At 37.6% G+C, this 25,938-nt stretch overlaps 1 protein-coding gene across 1 annotated transcript; it reads left to right on the forward strand.

Moving 5' to 3' along the window:
• xdh (xanthine dehydrogenase) lies at window positions 1-24,971 on the forward strand. Its single transcript, XM_058749642.1, has 37 exons — window positions 1-185; window positions 534-635; window positions 738-795; window positions 1,714-1,810; window positions 1,971-2,079; window positions 2,255-2,381; window positions 2,467-2,528; window positions 6,077-6,154; window positions 6,479-6,574; window positions 6,681-6,822; window positions 7,409-7,501; window positions 7,642-7,793; window positions 7,998-8,091; window positions 8,573-8,682; window positions 9,158-9,342; window positions 9,455-9,629; window positions 11,547-11,636; window positions 14,029-14,198; window positions 14,424-14,550; window positions 16,118-16,240; window positions 16,907-17,003; window positions 17,246-17,370; window positions 17,782-17,915; window positions 18,032-18,119; window positions 18,671-18,757; window positions 18,879-19,070; window positions 19,156-19,301; window positions 20,850-20,931; window positions 21,010-21,105; window positions 21,188-21,316; window positions 21,924-21,998; window positions 22,086-22,138; window positions 22,262-22,376; window positions 22,506-22,571; window positions 22,655-22,843; window positions 22,925-23,092; window positions 23,853-24,971. Exons 2-37 carry the CDS (start codon window positions 555-557, stop codon window positions 23,898-23,900), a joined length of 4,059 nt encoding a protein of 1,352 aa, XP_058605625.1. The 5' UTR covers window positions 1-185; window positions 534-554; the 3' UTR covers window positions 23,901-24,971.
• Window positions 24,972-25,938: the final 967 nt, after the last annotated feature.

Genomic DNA, 25,938 nt, shown 5'->3' on the forward strand with positions numbered 1-25,938 from the left:
TTTAATTCAACTTGTTATTTGCCGTTTCTTTGTAAATGTTTACTAGCAATTTCGGACTGAAAATCGATTCTACACTGATCTAAGATAAATAGATAGATATAGATAGATGACTCTACATGTATTCCACTTTGTTTGACGAGAGGAACCTCGACTGACTGCGTTACGAAAAACAGAAAAAGTGTACAGTAAGTCATTGAAAGGCATTTAATGGTTCGTTTCGCAATGCTTATAAAACAGCCCTATGAAACGTTATATAGCCTAAAGATTATGTGAACTTGTTTCTTCTCGTTAACTCCAATTGTCATGACAAGTTCTGAATAACTGAACTCGAGTTTATAAATTGAGACGTAATCATTTATCTAGGCTATTTGTGAGGTTTTGCGTAGGCTACTACTACCCGTCCCCTCCTGCAAGTTATTCTCCAAACAAACAGCAGCAAGCTTGAGCTGATAAGAATCTGGTCACGTGACGCAGCGCTCAGAGTCCCTGCACTCACTCTCACTGTAACGCTCTTCTCACTGATCTGATCTCAGGAACAGTGGGAATAAAGAAAAATGTCCATCACAGTGGAAGAGATTAAAAACAAACTTCAGTCTCCAGGGGATGAGCTTGTTTTCTTCGTTAATGGAAAAAAGGTAATCGGATGATTTAATAATTACATTGTTTAATGTGTTTCACTAATTATTTATTGCCAGTATAGCCAATAAAATGTGTTTTCCGTTATTAATTCTGTGCAGATCACTGAGAAGAAGGCCGAGCCTGAGAAAACACTCTTGACATATTTAAGGAGAAACTGTATTCTTTTGATCTTCTGTTTTGCTGAACAGTGTCAGAGTTGGATCTGAATGCTTTCTTTAAAAGAAAAAGATATAACATATTAGACCATAACCACATCATTTATGAGACACTGATATTCCTGTCTTCTGGAGTTATGTTGTTGGTTAAACTGAATTGTTTGCTGTCTGCTGGGGTTTGGGTCACAGTCAGGCAGTTTATGTTTTAATATAATATATTAGTAGTAGCCTATATATTAATTATTATAATTCAGTCATTAATTGCAGCTTTTTATTCTGTTGTTTTTGCTAATCAAAATCACTGATTTGTTTCCATGTGATCACGACAGAAAAAAACAAAAAACAAAACTTACCTGTTTTAACTTTTAGATAAATTCATGATAATAGTTTAGTTGATTTAGTTTAGGAGAATTTAGTTGATATATATATATTTTTTTTGCTTTTTGTCTTTCTGTAAACCAAAAAAGTCATGCTCGTGTAACAAGTTTTATAAGTCAAACATTTGCCTTGTATTACAGTAAATGAACACAATGAACCATGAACCGACAAATATAATTTTTATGGGTCAAGGATGTTACACCAACAAAGGTCATTTTAATGGGTCAGATTGAAAATAACTCTTCAACATAACAGATTGCACTTGATTTTATAATTGGTTAATCTTTGTTTTGTTTTTCCTCAATGATTTAGGACATTAATTATTTACACAATTGCTATAGTGATGTCAAACGTGAGATTATTGATTGTTGATCCAAATGTGTAATTTTCGATTACAGGGAATGTCAGCTAGGTATTGACAATGAAATCATACACTGTCATTATTTCGTACTTTGTCATTATTTTCTACACTGATTTGGGAGCACTCATTTTTTCAGTGTGATTGTTTTCAAGCTGTTTTCCTTAGTGTCACTGCTTACAGTGGGTCTGATGGGAACCAAACTGGGATGTGCTGAAGGAGGTTGTGGAGCCTGCACTGTAATGGTGTCCAAATATCATCCACATCAAAACCGCATTATGTATCTTTTTATGCACTCACATCTTGAAATAAAGTGCATTGCTGTCCTATAAGCACATACAAGGTTCATGGTAGCTGTTAATAATTCATTTATTATTAGTAAAGGATTCTGAAACATATGCCAGAGTCACATATTTATGTCCTTGACGGCGCGCTTTAAGTCACTATGCGGTTAATGCCTGTCTGGCTCCTCTATGCTCTTTGCATCACTGTGCTGTAACAACCGTGGAGGGCATCGGCAGTGTGGCGAGCAAACTTCATCCTGTACAGGTCACCGTTTTATCTTATTCTCTCAGAATTGCATGTAATTATGGAAAAAGCATGTCACAGTATAACATAACCTCTTTATTCCTCCATTCATTCAAGTTTTAACATTAGCTGTATCACTTGATATACTGGTCATTTGTGGTGCAGTCGCTCTAACAACAATAATCTTTTTATCCAGGAGCGAATTGCAAAGGCTCATGGGTCACAGTGTGGGTTCTGCACTCCAGGAATTGTGATGTCTATGTACGCTCTTTTGAGAAACAACCCTCAACCCAGCATGCATGACATTCAGGAGGCCTTTCAAGGTATAAGTAGTCATAACTTCTGCATCTTGTAAAATATTTTATCAATTAAGGTAATATATATCTTTTCTAAATTGTTTGCACACAGGCAATTTATGTCGCTGTACTGGGTACAGACCTATTCTAGAAGGCTGCAGAACATTCACAAAGGTAAAATAACTGAGAAAGGCTTGCTATAATAATAATAATCATAAATATATTTAGTATAAAAGTAATTCCTGGAAGTCTACATTGAATATTTTCTTTTATTTATAGATGAATAAAATAACTATGAATTGTTTAATTAATATTTAAAGATAATATAAGATATAAGATAGAGGTAACTGGCACAATATGTCCGAGATAGGACCCAGATGCAGAATGAACAGTGACCAAATTTGACAAGACAACACACAAGACACAAGTAGGTAGGGGAGGTGTGAAACAGTCCAACAACATCTAAGGGCACAGAAATCGAAGACAGGCAAGTTGAGGAACGTTTATACCTGCCCTGGGTGCATTCAGCTCACAGGCACTGAACCGGTCTGGCTGCCTGGCATAGGGAACTAGCTGGCAGGGAGAACACAACACTCAACCCTGAAACATTACAAAAACTAGAGATTTTGAAACAACGGTGAGAGACTACAAGATAAACAACACAAGAAAATAAGGAATTAAAACCAAAAAAATACCCCCAGACAGGTTACTAGAGTAATCTAGAACACTCCAGAAGGTGTGAGAAGGTGAACTATTAACTATTATATTATTATATCCAAATGATCATTTATAATTACAAACTAATTAAGGCAAGCTCACACTAAACAACATTTGGCTAGATTTCCAAGGTCTGCGTCAAAATCCCCAAATTACAGCCAAATCTGTGCTTGGTTGTGGTTGCTGATTCTTGTGAAGTATGAGCAGGTTAGCAACATGATGTGAGTCTCGAGCAGTCACAGACACTGTAATATTTTCAAACCTGTTTGGTATTATCGCCACTGTTTTATATTATCGCAATGACCATGTGGAACTAATCTAGCCAATCACAGTGCAGATTTACATTTACATTTAGTCATTTTGCAGACGCTTTTATCCAAAGCGACTTACAATTGGGGAATACATAAAGCGATTCATCTTGAAGAGGCAATCAGACAGAGGAAGTGCTTGCAACACCAAGTCTCAGGTATTGTTCAAATAAGTACAAGCTAGCAAGGGAAGGAATAAATAAAGAAACTTTTTTTTTTTAAGTTTAGGATGAGCTCAAGTAGTGTCGAAAGAGATGAGTTTTCAGTTGTTGCTTGAAGATTGACAGGGATTCAGCATTCCGGATAGGGGTGGGAAGATCATTCCACCAGCCAGGAATGGTGAACGAGAATGTTTCTGGAGAGTGATTTTGAGCCTCTCTGTGATGGTACCACGAGGCGTTACTCACTAGCAGATCTCAGACTTTTGGAGGGGATGTAGATTCTTAATAGTGAGTGCATGTAGGCGGGTTCTGAGCCTGTGGTTGTTCTATATGCAATCATCAGTGACTTGAACTTGATGCGAGCTGCAACTGGTAGCCAGTGCAAGGAGATAAAGAGAGGTGTAACATGGGCTCTTTTGGGCTCGTTGAAGACCAGTCGTGCCGCTGCATTCTGAATCATTTGTAGAGGTTTGATTGTGTTTGATGGAAATCCAGCCAGAAGAGCATTGCAGAAGTCCAGCCTAGAAATGACAAGGACCTGGACAAGGAGTTGTGTAGCATGCTCTGTCAGAAAGGGCCTGATCTTTCTGATGTTGTGTAGTGCAAACCTGCAAGATCGAGCAGTCTTTGCAATGTGCTCTTTGAAGGTCAGCTGGTCATCAAATATTACACCAAGATTCCTGACCGAAGTTGTTGGGGTAATTGTTGATGAACCTAACTGGATCGTGATGTCATGCTGTAGAGTTGGAGTGGCAGGGAAGACAAGAATCTCAGTCTTTGCCAGGTTGAGCTGTAGGTGATGTTCTTTCATCCATGCCGAGATGTCCTCCAGGCAGCCTGAGATCCGTGCAGCTACCGTTGGATCATCTGATTGAAAAGAGAGATAGAGCTGTGTGTCATCAGCGTAGCAATGGTAGGAGAATCCATGTGCCTGTATGATGGGATCCAGTGATGTAGTGTATGTGGAGAAGAGGAGGGGTCCAAGAACCGATCCCTGAGGAACCCCAGTGACCAGTTGATGTGCTTTGAATACCTCACCTCCCCAGGCCACCCTGAAAGACCTACCAGTGAGATAGGATTCAAACCAGTGAAGTGGAATCCCAGTGATGCCCAGTGATGAGAGGGTGGACAGGAGGATCTGATGATTGACAGTGTCAAAGGCGGCAGATAGATCCAGCAGAATGAGGACTGATGATTTGGAATTGGCTTTTGCAATTCCCAGGGCTTCAGTGACTGAGAGTAGCACAGTCTCAGATGAATGGCCACTCCTGAAACCTGACTGTGTAGCGTCCAGTTTGTTGTTCTGTGAAAGAAACAATGAGACCTGGTTGAAGACAACTCGTTCGAGTGTTTTCGCTATGAATGGAAGGAGAGAGACAGGTCTGTAGTTTTCTATAAGAGAAGTGTTTAATGTAGGTTTTTTTGAGCAGTGGGGTTACCCAAGCCTGCTTGAACGCAGTGGGGAAGATGGATGAGGAGGGATGTGTTGATGATGTGTGTGAGTGCCGGTAAGAGCGTGGGAGAGATTGCTTGGAGAAGGTGTGAGGGGATTGGGTCAAGAGGACATGTTGTAGGATGGTTGGAGAGGAGAAGTTTGGATACTTCCGCCTCAGTGAGGGGACAGAAGGAGAAGATGGGCGTTTTAGCAGTGGATGTGGTTGGTTGGGGGTCCTGTGTGTGTGGAGGTGAGAACTGATTACTGATCGATCTAGTTTTGTCTGTGAAAAAAGTGGCAAAGTTATCAGCTATTATAGAAGTGGTGGGAGGTGGTGGAGGGGGACAGAGAAGAGAATGAAATGTTCTGAAGAGATTACTCATGTCTGGAGCGCTGTTGATCTTGTTGTGGAAATGTGAGGATTTGGCAGTGTGGACTTCAGCAGAGAAAGATGAGAGCGAAGACTGATACCTACTCCGGTCCGAGGGATCGTTTGATTTGCGCCATTTTCTCCCTGCCGCTCTGAGTTTAGTCCAATGCTCACGAAGAACATCGGATAACCAGGGGTTGGAAGGGGCAGCCCATGCTGGCCTAGAGGAGAGAGGACAAATGTCGTCTAGACAAGAGGTTAAGGTAGAGCATAAAGTGTCAGATGGTATAAATAAACATAAGTTATTGCGAGAAATTCATGCAAGTCATGACACGATTTTTCAGCACTTGCGTAAATTTCTTGCATTAACTTATGTGAGAAAAAAACTAACTTTTTTATTGTTGTTTAGCACTGCCTCATGACCAAATGTATTGTTTGTTCAGCTTGTCAGCATTGTATTGTGTAGTATGCACACTGCTACGACTAGATGATGACTGACAAGAAACCTTGTTGTGTAGTGTGAGCACTACAGAAATTCAGGTAGTTTTACAGTCATGTACTGTGAGCTTGTGCTTTTTTTGGATTCAGTCAGATTTGCTGAGCAAGTATGAAGAGCGAGATGAATATTTCCACATAGTCTGAGCTGGTATAAGAATACAATGATGTAAAATATACAACAGAATTACAGTAGGAAATTTATTTTGTTTAATATCTGCCTCTTTTAATTTCAGGATGGGGGATGTTGTGGTGGAAAAGGACAAAATAATGGCTGCTGCATGACTAATGAACACATGCCAGAGCATGTCAATGTGAGTAAAACAAGACATCCAGACACCATGCTCTAATTTCTCTGATTACAAACATGTTTTTGTCATAAAGCCTTGCCTTTTATGATAAACCTGTAGCATTTTTGGATAGGAAATCAATGACATGGCAGCCATTGCAGTCTCATTGGAAACTAGTCACATGTTTGAACTGACATTCATGAGCATGTGAGGTCAAACCTACAGCCATGAAACAAACAGCAGATGCTTTAAGATCACAGTTTCACAGTCACAGTACTGCAATATTCAGTATTGAATGTTATCTAAGGAATTTACAAATAATTCCAACATTTCTTTCTCCATTTTTAGGACAATTCAACGCTTCCAGCTCAGAAATTGTATGACCAATCTGAGTTTATGCCACTGGACCCGACACAAGAGATTATTTTCCCGTCTGAGCTCATTGTGTGTATAAAATGAATTTAATCTGCATTGATTGACCATCAAAATAAAATGAGAAGACTGATTGCTGCATTAAATAAACACTTTAACTTACATTTGTGCTCTACAGGGTTTAAGTAAACAGCCCCAGAGAGAGCTGAGGTTTGTTGGGGAACGAGTGCTTTGGATTCAACCCTGCTCCCTTGAAGAACTCTTGGAGCTGAAGGCAACTTATCCAAATGCTAAACTAGTGGTTGGGAACACAGAAGTTGGTGAGTCCCAAATCGCATACTCTCTGAGTGCTCTTTATTGTATGAATGTATTCTGGGTGCCATTGTCACACTATTGTAATGCAAATACTATGAATTCAGACATATGAATACTCATTTCACATACTGTTTTTTGCCTACAATATCGCAGGAACATATAGATATTCAGATGCAGCCAAGTTTCTTTTTATTTTTTTTTTAAATTTAGGCCAGTAGATGATGAAAACTTCTCTTTATTAGTGATTGACAAGTGACAAGTGTTTCATTTATTCAACTGTTTCACGACAATGGTAGAAACTATTCTTGTTTGTGGGGCAAATAGACAAAGTAACTGTCTAAAATGTAAGTTGCGCTATCTTGTTTATTGAACTGTTGTATAAAATATCACATTGCAATCATATTTTTTTGGTCTGTATATCATTGTTTGCTCTGATTTTTGGAACAACTGCTTGGAACAACTTGTGTTCAATTCCAACTATGTTTACATATTGTGAGTGAAAAAGCATGTTGTTTTTTTCTTTGTGCAGTGCTCAAAGAGCATAATACAGAACGCAAAGCTGATTTGAATTGTTTTGAGTCTCTCTTCTAGGTATTGAGATGAAATTCAAAAACCTTCTTTATCCTGTGATTCTGGCACCAGCTTACATCCCTGAACTGAACATTATCCAACACACTCAGGATGGTAAGAGACTCGTAAACCTAAAGGGATGTTGTCAGTTGTTTGATGGTTTAAAGCAAATAGTTTTTGTCAATACAACACATTAAAATATTATAGAGTTAGAACTGTATGACAGTTAATCTTGGCTTGTTTTTGGTTCACAGGCATTCAAATTGGTGCATCAGTGACGTTGACTGTGCTGGGGGACGTGTTGCGTGGAGCGGTGAAGAAGCTGCCCGCTCATCAGACGGAGGTCTTTAAGGCTGTTCTTGAGCAGCTTCATTGGTTTGCAGGACAGCAGATCCGAAATGTTGCGGTACGTTGTGTCCCTGAGGACAAAAAGTGATAAAAAGTTTTTTATGCAAGTTAATGGACTTGAAAATTACTGTCAAATGTTAATTTAATGGCTGTTTGATTTAATGAAGTGCCTAACTTGAACAATAAAACATAAAAGTGATTATGAATGATTAAAAGTCACATTTTCACTTCCTTTCCGTGACTATCATACTTATGCTTTCAGGCTGTTGGCGGCAATATTATGACAGCAAGTCCCATTTCAGACCTCAACCCTGTGTTTATGGCAGCCGGCTGCAAGCTAACAGTGATGTCCAAAGGTACAACGTTTTTTTTTTGGTTTTTTTTCTGTTCAAGGATCAAAGGTTGTTGCATTTCATGATCTGATACAGAATACATTGGAAGGTTATGTAGAGAAAATGTTCAGAGGCAATCTCCAATGATACCCTATAATGTGCAGTCATTTTCCATATAGTCCTGCTGAAGTCTGAATATGACGGTAATTGCTAAAAGTCTAAATTAGAGATACTTTTAAATAACTCAAAAAATCCCAGTGTTTTACAGCTGATTGGATGATTGTGGTACAAAGGTTAAGAATACTAAAAGCTATGGTAAACAGGACTTTCGCAGTACAATATATCCACTTAGTAACATACACTGTTGGGCATTGACCCTATATGTTTTATTGACGCTGTCCATGTTCTTTGTGATTTTATGACGGCAGCAAACAGTGAATTAATGAATTAAACTTTCTGTGTATGTTTTATAAATTCTATAAATATCTCTGTCTGATATTTAAAGGGGAGAAACGTGTTCTTGAAATGGATGACAAGTTCTTCCCAGGTTATAGGAAGACCATTTTGAAACCAGAAGAGATTCTGTTGTCCATTGAGATTCCATACACAAGAAAGGTCTGCATTAAAAAAAAAAAACATTCTGTGATTGAAAATACTCTAAAATGATAATTTTGTCATAATGCACTTACTATATGTCATTCTAACTCATAAGACTTTCTTTCTTCTGTGGAATACAAAAGAGATGTTGAAGAATCTACTGGCTATTCTTTTCCATATAATGAAAGTGAAAGGGAATCAGGACTGTTGTGGTGCAACACCATAATATTAGCAAAAAAGTGGTCCAAAAGACATGTATGCTATATTCTAAGTCGCCTGGAGCCATACGATACCTTTGTGCAAAGAACAAACTGGAATTTAAATGATTTACTTAAAAGTGTTTCCCAATTGACTGTCGTCGTCTTCATGTTGAACAAATTCAAATGGGTTTGGGATGGCATGAAGGAGAGTAAATGATGAGAGTATTTGCATTTTTGGGTGAACTACACTACTGTTAGTTTTTGGTCAGTCACTCTGTGAATTTGTGTTTTAGGGCCAGTACTTCTCAGCTTTCAAACAGTCTCCTCGCAAAGAGGATGACATTGCGATTGTCACGTGTGGGATGAATGTATTCTTCAAGGAGCAATCCAATATAGTGCAGAGTATCCGGATAAGCTATGGAGGAATGGCTCCTGTCACTGTCCTTGCCACGGCCACATGCAACAGGTTACTCAACAGGTAGAGGACGATGTCTGGCAGGTTTTCCAGCAAATTTCTGATATTCTTTCTGACATTCAGCCTTATTCAAGAATCAATGCATCAGTTTGACACAATCTTTATTTGATTGCAGGCAATGGAACGAGGAGCTTCTAGAGGAAGCTTGCACGTCATTGGCTGAGGAGATGAGTCTGTCTCCTTCAGCTCCCGGTGGGATGGTGACATACAGACGCACACTGACTATCAGCCTCTTCTACAAGTTCTTCCTCACCGTCCAGCACAAACTGGCTGTGGACCTGCGAATGGAGGTTTTTAATATTGTGCTTTACACACTATCTACTTAGCTCCAAAATATGTACCAGTAATTTAAATTATTTTAATGAAAAAATTAGTGGTGGGCCGTTATCGGCGTTAACGTGCTGCGTTAACGTGAGACTCTTATCGGGCGATAAAAAAAATATCTCCGTTAATCTATTCTCAAAGTTGGGTTGGGAGCTGGGTCTATACTACGCAAGCTATGATGACTTTCACCTTGATATTTTAGCGCGGATGTATACCTAGCCGAATTGCACTGTAGGGGGCGAGAACGAGTCTTCGAACCTGTGTGTATGCGTGCTAACATGGATGCAGCTATGAAGCCGCCGGGTTTGCTTCAGGGAAAATTTATTTTTAAGAAGCTTCCCAATGGAAATCGGCAAGTCATTTCTATCTCTAGGCTCTCTGTATCGCGCGCACAGCGGAGTTCCGCCCCGGTGCGCACGCACAACCTGATATTGCCAAGTGCAACGTGTTCCTGGGTCAACATATTTTGTTGACCCTGGAACAACATTTTAATCCAAAAATATAATCTTAACCATATTCCCTAAAATCTGAGGAACTGATAGATGAATTACACTGATGTACAAGCACCAAACACTGATTATAATCCTAAACTTCACAAAAATTATAAACTGGTTCTTGAAATCTGATTGGTTAATCACAATGTTGTTCCAGGGTCAACAAAGATGTTGACCCAGGAACACGTTGCACTTGGCAATATCAGGTTTGGAACAAAGTGCTAGAAATGACAGAATCTATCATTTTCCTGTCAGATTTTCATTCTAAAGACAGCAATCTTGAACATACTGTATTACTGCTTTGTCTTCTGGGTAAATTTCACCTTCATAAAGCCAGAACTATTCATTGTAAACCTAACTTTAGAATGTTTTCTTCTGATTTAAAATCTTTTATCTCTTTGTTTAAGAATGTGTCCAAACCTTTGAATTCAAAGGCTTCTAAAACTTTTCACATTGTTGAAAATGTTGTAAGGTATTTGTAAAAAATCTTAAATTTTCCATTTTTTTTAATTTTTTTTTTATTATGCTGCTTTGTGTAGCCCTTATATCTACTTGTGGTGATGTCCGTATGCCCCTTGTTAAGTTTCAAATATTGTAATGGTTTGAAATGCAATAAAAAAAAAAAAAAAAGTATCAGGTTTGGCGGTGCGCACACACAAAAACGTAAGCGCACACACAAGTGAGCACACTCCCACTCCTATTTGTAAATATTAAGCTGCAAAACGTCTATTTAAATATGACTTCTGTGTGTCTCTGTGTTAATGTATGGCGCAGACGCGCGGGTTTGTTCACTACTCATACAGAAGACCGCGTGGCGCTTGCGGCGATAATGCGTCTGTCGTCTCACTAAATGAGGACATAAATACATGAACAACATCTCCAGAACTGCTCTGAGAGTCACTTCATGAGCATTCGAGCGTTTCATTTGAGAAAAACTATCCTCACGGCAACCCGTCAAAATAAAAGTTCGGTTTCACTTGAAGACATTGGGCAGAATGTAATAGGCTACTACTACTAAAACTATTAAAACCTTATCTTTAAGGAATAATCATACAATGTCTTCAATGTTATCAATATTAAATTCTTGATGACTGCTAGTTGTTTACTACTAGTAGTGAACTTATTCTGATCTACTTGGCAGAATTCAAATGAGCCATTTTAATCTAGATTAATTCCAAGATTACAGTGAGATTAATCTAGATTAAAAAAATTAATCTATGCCCACCACTAGAAAAAATACATTTTAATGGCCAGAAAGAAATGGAAATATACATGGAAATTTGCAGATGTACTCAAAAGTTATTTTTGGATTTTCTTGCAGTCCAAGACCAAATGTTCTTGGTCACATGACTATTTAAGGGGTAATTGTAAACTGTGTAAACTCTACAGGGTGTGACTGTGGAAGACGTCCGACCTGAATATGCTACTGCTACTGAGCTCTTCCAGTTGGACACACCGTCCAGTGTACAGCTCTACCAGGTACATATATATCAGCATTTAGCAGCTTCATCTGTTCATTATGTGTTGGCTAATAAATCCAAAGTTCTTTTATGAAACTCTAGATGGCACAGTCCAATAGGACTCCATCAGCCATAATGAGATCATTATCACATGGTGCAGTTTATTGGTCCTTTTTTATATCAGCAGCCAATGTGCATGCTGCTCAGCATTCAAATCAGGCCCGGCTCCAGATACGAGTTGAAGGGTGGGCCAAGTGATATTCCAGGTGGGCAGGGGTTATGAGTTAGTGGGGGGCTACTCTTTTTATGCCCCCATTTTTTTTTAAAGTGAAAGGATGAATGCCTTATATTATAAACTGTGACATTTAAGACTTGCACATTTTCACTTAACTTTGCTACTTCACGGAGTAAGGATAATTATGAAATTAATATTAGCCACAACAGAGGTGCAAATTTTGCAATACATGATTCAAATTTTAAAAATTAAATAGACCGCATTAACATTTTGTCAGAACCTCTAGTAAATTACAAGCTATTTGTTTAGTTGTCTATTGAGAATCATAGGAGAATATGATCTCTATTTGAAAAAAAAAAAAAAAAGTGATAAATTTATCCAGAATTGTGCATATTCCTAAGTTTGACTGACTGTTTCTCTCATGGCAGTGACGGGCAAATGTAACCCCAATACCATTTACAATTTTTATTTATAGTGAAAAAAATCCATTATAAAAAACTCGTGCTTTTAAGCCAAGCTGAAACGACTCTCCGCAATCTCTGATCTCGGGTTTTCTGTATTAGAGCTGTTTTAAACTTACTGTTTGAGCAGCGTTCGTTTTACATTTACATTTATGCATTTAGAAGACGCTTTTATCCAAAGCGACTTACATTGCATTCAAGTTACAGTTTTTACATTTTATCAGCTCTTGCTTTCCCTGGGAATCAAACCCATGATCTTGGCGTTGGTAGCGCCATGCTCTACTATTTGAGCTACAGGAAAGCCAAAGTTTTACTGGATCCTTGGACTGAAAAGTTTACAGGAGTTTACCGGTTTAAAAAATATCTGATCGCAAAAACCTGGTCCTTTTGATTTTTCTTTTCATATTATAATGTACTGATTCCAATTAGAAATCAATAATTAATTATTATTTTGCCACTTTGCGCACTTCCCGTGACTCTCACGCCCCAGACCGACTCTGCTTGCATTCACATGATTTGTCGAGATGAGAGGTAATTCACGGTGCCCCCTCCTGGGTAGTCTGATTTTTATAGTATCATTTCTAATTACCCTGACACTTACACTCTGACTCTAAGCGATAAAGATCAAAATATAAAAGTGCCGGTAATGCGTAACGGAGTTAATGCGTAATCGAGCACTGCTTCTGTTATTAAAGAGTGTTCACTTTGGCTGTCTTTATTCGAAGTTGTTGTTGTTGAAGAGGCAGCATCTCTGTCAGCATCTTGTCTCGGGACAAAGCAGGCGCGCAATCATCAATCATATTTAAAGGGAAGCCGGAGCGTCCTGACCGCATTACTGGGTGTTTTTAGGGAATATTTGCATTTATTCACAGACGATTTGATTAGCAAATCATGTGGTGGACTGTCATTATTTTGGCTAATGCGAGACACCACTGAATGCGCATCAGAGGGTATTTAGAAGTAGGTATAGGCTACATAAAGCCGGCTTATCCCGTATACCTGAATATACCCTGCACTACACCACTGAGACTGACGAAACCATGCATCAACAGATTCTTAGCTCATTGACAAATATCTGATCTTGTAAGATGTTCTCCCTTTACACAGAGCACTGTACGCGTGATTGCCAAATCGAAAGTGAAAGTAAAAGGCGCGAGCGCTCATGCAAAAGGATTTCAATTCCGCGCATGTTGATAGCGGTTCCCTGTATTAGCTGTAAAATACAGTATTAGCACGTATGTGGTGTGGGCGGTAAGAAAACGAAAAAGAAAAAAAATATATGAACCTCAATTGAATATCACAACAATTGTGTGATTGGCTGTTATGTGTGGGGCCAGGGTGGGCCAAGCTTCTGATTGGGTGGGCCAGGCCCACCCTGGCCCCCCCCGTAGAGCCGGGCCTGATTCAAATACTTGGCTAGTTCTTGCTGTAGCAGTTGCAGCGCGCTTCAGAAACCCTCCACCTTCCCCAGATCCACCTTTATAGATCTGCTCCTGTATGCTATATATGTTATATGTATGACAGCAGTATTTCTTACATGCTCACAGCAGCGTGTCTGTGGATGTATTGGCAGTAGCAAGTCTCGGTACTTGCTCTGCCACATCAGCGTAGCAGATCTATTCCGCCAAGACCAAAAACGTTAACATTGTCATGTACATTACCATGCCAATCCCTCCGAGAGTTGTCATGATATAACTTTATTTCTTTGTTTGCAGGCAGTTCCCCCTGGTCGTAATAGTGATGATGTGGTGGGGCAACCGATCATGCATCTCTCTGCGCTTAAGCAGGCCACAGGAGAAGCAATCTACTGTGACGACATCCCCTGTTATGAAAATGAGCTCCATTTGGCTTTGGTCACCAGTACTAAAGCTCACGCGCTCATAAAGTTAGTTGAAAATAACACACGTCATGTTTTGGAATGATTTAGTGTAGCATTAAAGCCAAGTATATGACTTGTCACATGCACATTGATGTTGTTAAAGTGAACGTACGTTCATTGTATTTATGACTCACATGTCATAAAAAGGTTCAGTTCTGAACTATAGTGATCTGAGACAATGATTACCCTTGATTCGGTGTTAACTATGTGTGTATGTGTTTCTCTTTGTAGATCCGTTGACACCTCTGATGCAGTGGCAGTTCCTGGAGTGGTTGCATTTATCTCTGCTAAAGACATCCCAGGAAGTAACATGACAGGACCTGTCGTTTATGATGAGACCGTTTTTGCAGATGATAAGGTGTTTTTCTATATTTCAGTGAATTTTCTGCACAGTAGTTCTAATTAGAGATGTTTTACACAGACATCTATTAAATTGATTATGACAGTGTTTGCATTTTATATAGAAGTCCATTGATAGTTATGATGCAGACTGAATCAGTCATAAGGCGACCATGACGCAATGGCTTTTACATTTCTTTCTCAAAACAGAGAGTATCATTTGGAAGTCGTAGTAAATGACGTCATGCATTTGTGACAGATATTTATGAATTCCCGTGCAAAATGTATCTCACATGCATCTCACTTTATTGCAGAGTAGGCTATCCTATGGTCAGGAGTTTTTCTACGGCATAATCATTTATTGATGCAGTTACACTTTGACATGCACTTTCATGGTTGAGCATCTTGGACATGGCAAAGTTAAAAAATAATCTTAATCTACCCTATAAATTGTCACACATTTGCAGCAAAGACCTTTATTGCAGTTTCTTATGGAAGCCTCTCATAGTTTCCATCTCAGAGTGAAAAAATAAAGTTAATTGGGAGAAAGTAAGAGAAATTAAGTCACTTGTTAGAGAGTCTAATTTATGAGAAATTAGGTCACAATTATGAATAAATCCATGGAAATTGTACAGACTTTATTTTAAAATAAAAGACTTGTTTTAAAGTAAAATACTTATTTTTATTACATTAAATTCTGTTCTTTTAAACTCTTTATTTATCAAAGAATCATGAAATAATTATGTATCTCAGTTTCCACAAACATATGAAGCAGTACAGCTGTTTTTAATATTGATACTATGTCAATGTAGTAAATGTTCCTTGAGCACCAAATCAGCATATTAGAATTCATGTGACACTGAGGACTGGAGTAATACAATTTAGCTTTTAATCACTGGAATAAATTATTAAGTGTAACCCTGGACCACAAAACCAGTCATAAGTGACACGGGTATATTTGTAGCAATAGCCAAAAATACATTGTATGGGTCAAAACTATCGATTTTTCTTTTATGCCAAAAATCATGAGCATATTAAGTAAAGATCATGTTCCATGAAGATATTTAGTCAATTTCCTACTGTAAATATATCAAAACTTAATTTTTGATTAGTAATATGCATTGCTAAGGGCTTCATTTGGACAACTTTAAAGGCGATTTTCTCAATATTTAGATTTTTATTGCACCTTCAGATTTTCAAATAGTTGTATCTCGACCAAATATTGCTCTATTCTAATAAATCATACATCAATAGAAAGCTTATTTATTCAGCTTTCAGATGATTTATAAATCTCAGTTTTGAAAAATTGACACTAAAGACTGGACGCATATATTTTTTAAATATATTAAAATAGAAACAGTTTTTTTTTTTTTTAATTGTAATACTATTTCACAATATTACTCTTTTTACTCTGGTTTTTTATTAAATTAAAGCAGTTGTGATGAGGAAAATCATTCAAAAATTTTACCAACCCCAAACTTTTGATTGGTATCATTATGATTGGAATGCATTATATATCTCACATGCATAAAATGTGTCGATTTTGTATACTCATGTAGAGTCTTCACATTGATCTTTCATGCTAGGTCACATGTGTTGGACATATAGTGGGGGCCATTGTGGCAGATACACAAGCCCATGCTCAGAGAGCAGCCAAAGCTGTGAAGATCAGCTATGAGGAACTGCAGCCTGTGATTGTTACCATTCAGGTCTGTATTTACTCCGCATGCACACGTACACTCACTACAGCAAATAGAATCTTCTAGCTGTGGAACTATGTTTTGTCATGTGTGGTGGGCAGAACCCAAATGCAGTACAGCCAGCAAGTTCTCAAAAAGGTCTATATTTACAAAAACAAATGTGAAAAGTGACACAAAAATGGGTGCATCTGACCAGACTTGCCCACAGAGCTGGAAAACAAAAGACCTAGACAGGAGACAGAAGAGCACATAGCAACAGAAACAAACATAAAGATATGACAGAAGAGCACATGGCAAATGAACACCAACACAAACCACATGCTCTAACAGAAAACAAGACACGAGACATAAAGTTTGTATTGAAAAATTAAAAGTGTATTGAAAATTATACACAAAAGGCCTTTAAAAAAATCAAACAATGAAATGTAATCCTCATAGGACTGAAAATATGACCTACAACCAATTTTTGGTTTCAAAACTACTGATCTACAATATTATCACAAAACATTTGGTGCTGTGTTCTGACCTTTCACCCCTGCTTAGTAGCTTTCCTGCTGTCATCATTACATAACAGGATTAAGGTTTTCAGGGAAACAGCTTGTACAAAATACACATAACACATAGAGATAAGCTTGACTGGTTTGCTAACATGTTTACGTTCACTCTTTCAAACAGGATGCTATTGCCAACAAGTCCTTCTTTCAGCCGGTGAGAAGTATAGAGAGAGGAGATGTTGCACAAGGATTCAAAGACTCTGATCACATCCTGCATGGTATAACCTTGTTTTTATTTAAAATTATAGTGGCACACTGCATTAAGCCTCTTTGTGAAGAATGAAAGTTATCTAATAAAGATTAAACCACGTTTTTTATGAAACAGACAGTCTGTACTCTGCATAAATTCTTTGGTAGATCTGCAGTTTTCTCCCTCAACATTTATGTCCCTTAAATGATTCTTGTTCAGACCTGTTCCTCTTTCATTTCATGAGCTGAAACTAAATATGCGATTCTGCAGGTGATATGCACATCGGAGGGCAGGAGCAATTTTATCTGGAGACTAACTGCACACTTGCTGTCCCTCGTGGAGAGGATGGAGAAATGGAGCTGTTTGTGTCCACACAGTCGGCCTCTAAGACTCAAGTAAACAAAATAAATCACTCTCTGTAGGGGCCTGGTGCAAGATATTGGTTTATATCCACATTCTCAATCAAACTGCACAAGACAGGGTGATGATAGCTTGACAAAATATAGAATTTTTAATTGTATCTGAAAATTGTATTGTTAATTGTATTATTTATCCAAAATAAATCATGTAATAATTAAACAAATTAAATAAACATCACGTTAGAAGGTTTTGCATGCCCAAATCAGATAGAAAAACCCCTTAGTCAGTCAAACAGACAGATAGACAAACAGCAGATGCTACGAGTCCTCTCATTTAAAATGGTTAATTTATTAGTAACAAAAAATATGATAGGATTATTAATGATGTGATATATGTTTGTTTGATTGTACTGTCCTAATGCAAATAATGTGTTGTGTTTACCTCAGGCCCTAGTGGCTAAAGCTCTGGGAGTGCCTGCCAACCGGGTGGTGTGCCGTGTAAAGCGGATGGGAGGAGGATTTGGAGGGAAAGAGAGTCGGAGCACTATTCTGTCCACTGTGGTTGCTGTTGCTGCACATAGGTATGAATATTTAGAACACAAACTAATGTAACCATGTTACTGTACCTAATTACATAAAGTGATGTTGTATGTAGCAATGTGAAGGGTAAACGTTTAGTTTGGCCTTTCTCTTTTAGGGTCAAGCGGCCAGTTCGCTGCATGCTAGATCGCGATGAGGACATGCTGATCACAGGTGGTCGGCATCCATTCTTTGGACATTACAAGGTGAAAAATTGTGCAAATTAGCCAGTTATTGTCCTTTAGGTTGATCATAAGTCCTCTTTGTCTTGGTTGGGATTTCTAAATTGCCTAAAATGTCAAGGTTTGGGCTTTGTTTTTCTATTGACATGCTCTTTAAAGTCCTCGTGCATCATATGTACACACATACACTAGTCGACATTTGAAGTGGATCAAAACCTTTCATCGAAGTTGTCCTGAAACCTAAAACCAAAATGTGTTCTTGTCTTAGGACAACTTTGAACTTTTTTGATCCATTTCAAATGTTGACTACTGTATACAGTTGATTTGACCGTTCTCTGTCGATCCCACCCTCTCGCACACCGCGATTGGTTATGTACAATGTATGTATACTATTGGTCAAACTACTTTTTAGAGCTTACCTTCAGCAAGTGTAAAAAAACAATAAGAAAACAAAGCCAAAACCCGGCTATTTTAGGCCATTTAGAAATCCCTGCAAGGACATATGGTCACACACTATTGTTCTCGTCCTTGCTAGACTATTCTCACACACTATCGCTCTCTAATGTAATGTCTAGGTTGGATACATGAACAATGGAAGAGTAATTGCACTTGAAGTGACGCTCTACAGCAACGCAGGCAATTCACTGGACCTGTCATTGTCAGTGAGTAGGCATCTCAAAGTTTTAAATATTTATCGCCCCCTGATGCTCAATGAGACGCATTACAAGATATACTTTCTTCCGTTCCAAGCCTAAATGTGTAGCCTGTCTTATCAATGCACAGATCCTGGAGAGGGCACTGTTCCACATGGATAACTCCTACAACATTCCTAACATCCGTGGCACAGGCTACATGTGTAAAACCAACCTGCCGTCTAACTCAGCGTTCAGAGGCTTTGGTGGGCCGCAGGGCATGATGATCACAGAGAGCTGGATGAGTGATGTGGCTTTGAGCTGTGGTCTGCCTGCTGAAGAGGTTCACACCGCGACTTTCTCTCTCTCACCGTCCATAGTACACAAACATTAATGTCACATGTAACAGAATTCTCTACTACTTCCAGGTGAGGAGGATGAACATGTACAAAGAGGGGGATTTCACACCCTTCAATCAACTTCTGGACCAGTTCACCATCGATCTTTGTTGGGAGGAGTGCATGCAGCTCTCAGACTTCAGCAAGCGCAAGGATGCAGTGGAACAATACAACAGGTTAGAAATAATCATAAATATTGAGCTCATCAACATAACTAAAAGCTTGTGCAGTTTAAAGGGGTGTATGGTAAGAAAACAACATGTTTTCTTTGATATTTTGAGTATATAAGTTGATATAAGTGTAGTGGAAATTATATTAACTTTAAAAAATAAAAATAGATGATAAACTTAAAAAAAAAATAAAAAAATAAAAGACAAAATAGGAATGTTGCATTGGCAATTAACTGAAAAACATAAGTTCAGGTTAAAGTACCAAAATTACTTAAGCTGAAGTAAAAACAGAAATATAAAAAAATAAAATAAATAATAAATTAAAATTACAAAGTCACATAACAAACTTACTAAAACTTAATCTAAAATTAAAATAATATATTAAGAAATACTACAATATTATATACAACCCAAATTCTGGAAATGTTGGGACGTTTTTTAAATTTGAATAAAATTAAAACTAAAAGAATTTCAAATCACATGAGCCAATATTTTATTCACAATATAACATAGATAACATAACAAATGTTTAAACTGAGAAATTTTAAAATGTTATGCACAAAATGAGCTCATTTCAAATTTGATGCCTGTTACAGGTCTCAAAATAGTTGGGACGGGGGCATGTTTACCATGGTGTAGCATCTCCTCTTCTTTACAAAACAGTTTGAAGACGTCTGGGCATCGAGGTTATGAGTTTCTGGAGTTTTGGTGTTGGAATTTGGTCCCATTCTTGCCTGATATAGGTTTCCAGCTGCTGAAGAGTTTGTGGTCGTCTTTGACATATTTTTTGTTTAAGGATGCACCAAATGTTCTCTATAGGTGAAAGATCTGGACTGCAGGCAGGCCAATTCAGCACATGCTGTTGTAATAGCTGCAGCATGTGGTTTTGCATTGTCCTGCTGAAATACACAAGGCCTTCCCTGAAATAGACGTCATCTGGAGGGGAGCATATGTTGCTCTAAAACCTTTACCTTTCAGCATTCATAGTGCCTTCCAAAACATGCAAGCTGCCCATACCGTATGCACTTATGCACCCCCATACCATCAGAGATGCTGGCTTTTGAACTGAACGCTGATAACACGCTGGAAGTTCTCCCTCCTCTTTAGCCCGGAGGACATAGCGTCTGTGATTTCCAACAAGAATGTCACATTTGTACTCGTCTGACCATAGAACACTTTTCCATTTTAAATGAGCCTTGACCCACAGGACACGACGGCGCTTCTGGACTATGTTCACATATGGCTTCCTTTTTGCATGATAGAGCTTTAGTTTAACTTAATTAGTTGCTAGATGTTCTCCCAGCTGAATCTTTTCAACATTTCTTGCTTTTTCAGCCCTTTGTTGCCCCCGTGCCAACTTTTTTGAGAGCTTTAGCAGGCATCAAATTTGAAATGAGCACATTTAGTGGATAAAAGTGTAAAATTTCTCCTTTTAAACATTTGTTATGTTCTCTATGTTCTATTGTGAATAAAAAATTCAGTACCTAAAAATGTTCTCAGTTTAGGTACTGCATAGCTTGTTGGCTAAGAATTGCTGTAATACTCTAATTCCAGGCAGCATCGTTGGACCAAAAGAGGATTATCCATTATTCCCACCAAGTTTGGAATCAGCTTCACTGCTGTCTTTCTCAACCAGGTCAGCCCTTTTCCTCGTAGGCTCTAAATAATTATTAGAAAGAGGCGATTATGTGTGTGATGGATATTTTTGATTCAGGCAGGAGCGTTGGTACTTGTGTACTCAGATGGTTCGGTTTTACTAACTCATGGTGGAACAGAGATGGGACAAGGCCTGCACACTAAAATGGTCCAGGTAATGCAAACAAGGCACAACAAAAATACTATATTAAATTGTTTGTTATTAAACAGTTCGTATTAATTTTTGTGTTGTGCAGGTGGCCAGTAAAACTCTTGGAATCCCCTGCTCAAAGATTCACATTACAGAGACAAGCACTAACACTGTTCCCAACACCAGCCCTACGGCCGCCTCTGCCTCCTCCGACCTTAACGGCATGGCCATCCATGTAAGCCTTATGCAGCAGATATTCATATTTATGACACTTTTTTTTTACTTCAAAAGTTTTGGGTTTTCACATTTTATTGATAAACAATGGCAGTAAAGACTTTTACTATGCTAGAAAAAAAATCTATTTTAAATTAATGCTGTTCTTTTGAACTTTCTTGTCATAAAAAAATATTCAATATTCTAGTTTCCACAAAAATATTAAAGTGCACAACTGTTGGCAACATTTATAATAAATATTAAAAACTATTTAACATCAACAAATCAGCATATCCGAATTATTTCTGAAGGATCATGTCACACTGAAGACTGGAGTAATAGCTGCTGAAAATTCAGCTTTGCCTTCACAGGAATAAATAATATTTTAAAATATATTAAAATAGAAAACAGTTATTTTAAATTTTAGTAATATTTAACAATATTACTGTACTTTTTGACCAAATAAAAGCAGCCTTGGCGAGCAAAAGAGACTTCTTTCAAAAACATTAAAACATTTTTATTGACCCCAATGTTCTGAACAGTAATTTATGTCAGCCATCAAACTAATCCACAATATTTCAAATCAATATTTGTCAAAAAATTACGTACAACAATAATTATTTCCACAGAATGCTTGCCAGACATTACTACAGAGACTTCAGCCTTACAAAGACAAAAACCCCAAAGGCTGCTGGGAGGATTGGGTCAGTATCTAGTTTTTGTATGTAATTATTTTCAAATGTTTGATATATTTATGTATTTTATATATGACACTGTAATCACATTTGCAGGTGAAAGTAGCATATTTTGACAGAGTTAATTTGTCTGCCAATGGATTTTATAAGTAAGTTAATTTCAGAATGGTTTCCTCAGCTATAAATATATATATTTTAATATATTTGATAAATGTCACATTGTTGGTCCTCGTAGAATTAAGAATTATTATTCATTTTATTATATTTTATAGGACTCCAGATCTTGGCTATGATTTTGAAACAAATTCAGGAAGACCATTTAACTACTTCAGTTATGGTGTGGCCGTCTCAGAGGTGGAGATCGACTGTCTAACTGGCAGTCATAAGGTAATGCCAGTGTGAAACGTGTATTTGTTATGTTCAAATACCAGTTTTACTGATGACAGGACAACCGATCTGCATAATAGATTATATATTCGAGATCCATACTTCAAAGTGAACTGTCTCTCCTGTCAGAATCTTCACACATCCATAGTCATGGATGTGGGCAAGAGTTTAAATCCAGCACTGGACATTGGACAGGTATTTCATCTTAATTTAATAAAACAGATCATACCATTGTCAGTTCATCATAAATATAATCTGATTTGTGGCTGTGTGTGCAGGTTGAGGGCGGGTTCATGCAAGGTTTAGGTCTGTTCACGCTGGAGGAACTACGCTACTCTCCTGATGGTTACCTGTATACTCGTGGACCTGGGATGTATAAGATTCCCGCTTTTGGGGATATTCCCATTGAATTAAAGGTCTCGCTGCTCAGAGACGCTCCTAATGAGAAGGCCATCTTCTCCTCAAAGGTTAGATGAACCACAACAACTGACTCCACCGTAAGATCATAGTTTGAGTCTGTTAACTCTTATGGCTGTGTTTGTACTCAGGCTGTGGGCGAGCCTCCTCTCTTTCTGGCAGCCTCAGTGTTTTATGCCATTAAAGATGCCATCACAGCTGCCAGGGCTGAGTCCGGTCTGACTGGACCCTTCAGACTGGATAGCCCCGCCACCCCTGAACGGATACGAAATGCCTGTGAAGACAAGTTTACTAAACTGGTATGTAGTAACTTTCACTGTTGACTGTCAGCTACTGTATATGGTTGGCTTCATATAATGCATAATTACACATTAGCATCAAATCTGAACCATGGTCATTTCAGGTTCAGATTTGATGTGAATGTGTCATTATACACATTTAAATCAAGTCAGACATTACCATTTGAATGTTTGGACTCAGTACGCTTTTTTTGACAATTCTTTTTTAATCGAGGATACATAAAATTGATCAGAAGTGACAGTAAAGACAATTCTAATGTTATAAAGGACTTAATCAAACAAATGCTATTCTTTTGAACTTTCTATTAATCAAAGAATCCTGAAAAAATGTTTCCACAAAAATATTAAGCAGCACAACTGCCAATAATAAAAAGAAATGTTTATTGAGCAGCAAATTATTATATTAGAGTGATTTCTGAAGATCCCGTGAAACTGGAGTAATGATGCTGAAAATTCAGCTTTGCCATCACAGGAATAAATTACATTTAAGGTATATTCAAATAGAAAATTTTAAGTTGTAAGAATATTTCACAAGATTACTGTTTTTACAGTTTCTGATCAAATAAATGCAGCTTTGGTGAGCATAAGAGACTTCTGTCAAAAACTGACTCCAAATTTTTTAACTGTAGCGTACATACAACTTCAGAATCAAATATGGCATTAATGGAGCTGCTTGATATGATTTTATTGTTTATATCATAGCTGCTTTTGACAGGGCCTACTGAAGTTTGTTGACCATTATATGTTTGCTTTATTTTAGTGTCCTGCGGATCCTGGCACCTTTATTCCATGGGCAGTGCAGGTGTAAGACACAACAAAGCCAATTTAAAGTCAGATTGAATTAAAATGAACTGTTTACTTTCTTAATGCACATTCCTGGTCTTGTGTATGATTTACGGTATCTGTGCATGTTATTCCAAAGGAAAAAAATGTGTGTTGTTGTAATCTTTAAGCTAAATTCTGCTGGTCAGCACAGGCTATTGGATAATGTTAGCTAAAAGCCCAAAAAAATATATGTTTAGGCATTACACATTTGACCCACATTTTTTTTTTTTAGACATCCTGTTTCACTCGGAAATATGTTTATGAAAGTAAAATGGGTTGCAAGTGGAAATTCACATTGACTTTAAACGTCCTCCGAGTTTAAAATGCACAACAGCAAAGGCATTGAGAGAAGAACATTAATTACCAAAGAAATATAAATTCTGAGAATTTTGTTGTGAGCAGATTATACTGTGAATACAAAAGCACTTGTGCTTTTATGACCTCTGTGTGCTCTTAGTGAAACGTACATTATATATGTGACCCAGGACCATAAAACCAGTCATAAGGGTAGATTTTTCAAAATTGAGATTTATACATTGTCCGAAAGCTGAATAAATAAGCCATTAATGTATGGTTTGTTAGGATCGGACAATATTTGGCCGAGATACAACGATTTGAATATCTGGAATCTGAGGGTGCAAAAAAATCTAAATATTGAGAAAATTGCCTTTAAATTTGTCCAAATGAAGTCCTTAGCAATATATATTACTAATCAAAAATTAACTTTTAATATATTTATGGAAGGAAATTTAGAAAATATCTTCATGGAACATGATCTTTACTTAATATCCTAATGATTTTTGGCATAAAAGAAAAATCTATAATTTTGACCCATACAATGCATTTTTGGCTATTGCTACAAATATATCGGTTCAAATATATTCAGGTTAGACTACAGTGGTTGTCATTATTATTTTAATACTCACGATTAAACGACTACAGTGCATATTTATACAGTTTGTTGGATCTTGTTACAAATTATAATTACTTCCAAATGTATTTTTTCAGAACAACTCATTGTATTAAATAAAAGTCTGTTCTAACATTTACATAAGACTGATTGACCTTATTAAGGTTTAAATGTTTGTCAATGAAAAGCTCTCATCTCTGAGAGTAACCGTGTGTTCTATAGAATCCTGTGAGATTCTGGACATTCTTTGTATTCCATTCCAATCACTCCGTCCATTGTAGCAAGATGGTCCTCACTGCAGAACACAAGATCCAGGGGGCGAGGTTGGATCCAGATCCAACTCCTCCCACTGTACATGTACCTAATCCCAGAGCCATAGAGAGTCTCTCTATGGCTCTGCCTAAACCTAGCCTTCTCCACCACCACCTGATCCCTAAACCCACCCATCTCCACCCCCTAGATGTGGATCCAACCCCATTGCCTGGACCTTTGTTCTGCAGTGAGGAACTACTGATTGTTTCTGATGGCAGAAGAGGCTGCCTTTAAAAGCCTAATTCAATGATTTCAATCTGTAAATGTAAATGAGAGGATTAAATACTGAATTTACAAGAAAGAGGATGACTGTGGGCAAAATCACAGGACAAAAGCTTGAAACTGCCATTAAATTGCCAAATCCATCTTCTCTTGTTATAACATGGCAGACTGGAAACCCTTGTTTCTGTTAAGATTCTGGGCTTTCCAGTTTTTCATGAGGTTTGCTGGACTTGTTTAGCATACAATGGGTGTATCATTATTCTCTTTGTAATTAGCCTAGCTGAGATTTACTTTAGTCTGAACAGTTTAATAAAAATGCATTGGAATAATTGTGAGAAAAACATTTAACATTAAAGATTAAAAGATAAAAAAACGAGAGAGTTCTTATGTTTTATGTGAAATACTTATTACTTATATTTATTTCACATAAAACATAAGAACTCTCTCGTATGAAACTGAAAATATGAAAAAAGTTCATAGGAATCCCAGCAATTAATTTGAACTGCGTGATCAGAAGACTGTAACAGTTCCTCAAGTATCTAATTCTTTCCATATATCTCAAAATTGCTTTGAAGGG

Source organism: Onychostoma macrolepis, chromosome 17 (assembly GCF_012432095.1).
Source record: "Onychostoma macrolepis isolate SWU-2019 chromosome 17, ASM1243209v1, whole genome shotgun sequence".
Lineage (NCBI taxonomy): Eukaryota > Metazoa > Chordata > Actinopteri > Cypriniformes > Cyprinidae > Onychostoma > Onychostoma macrolepis.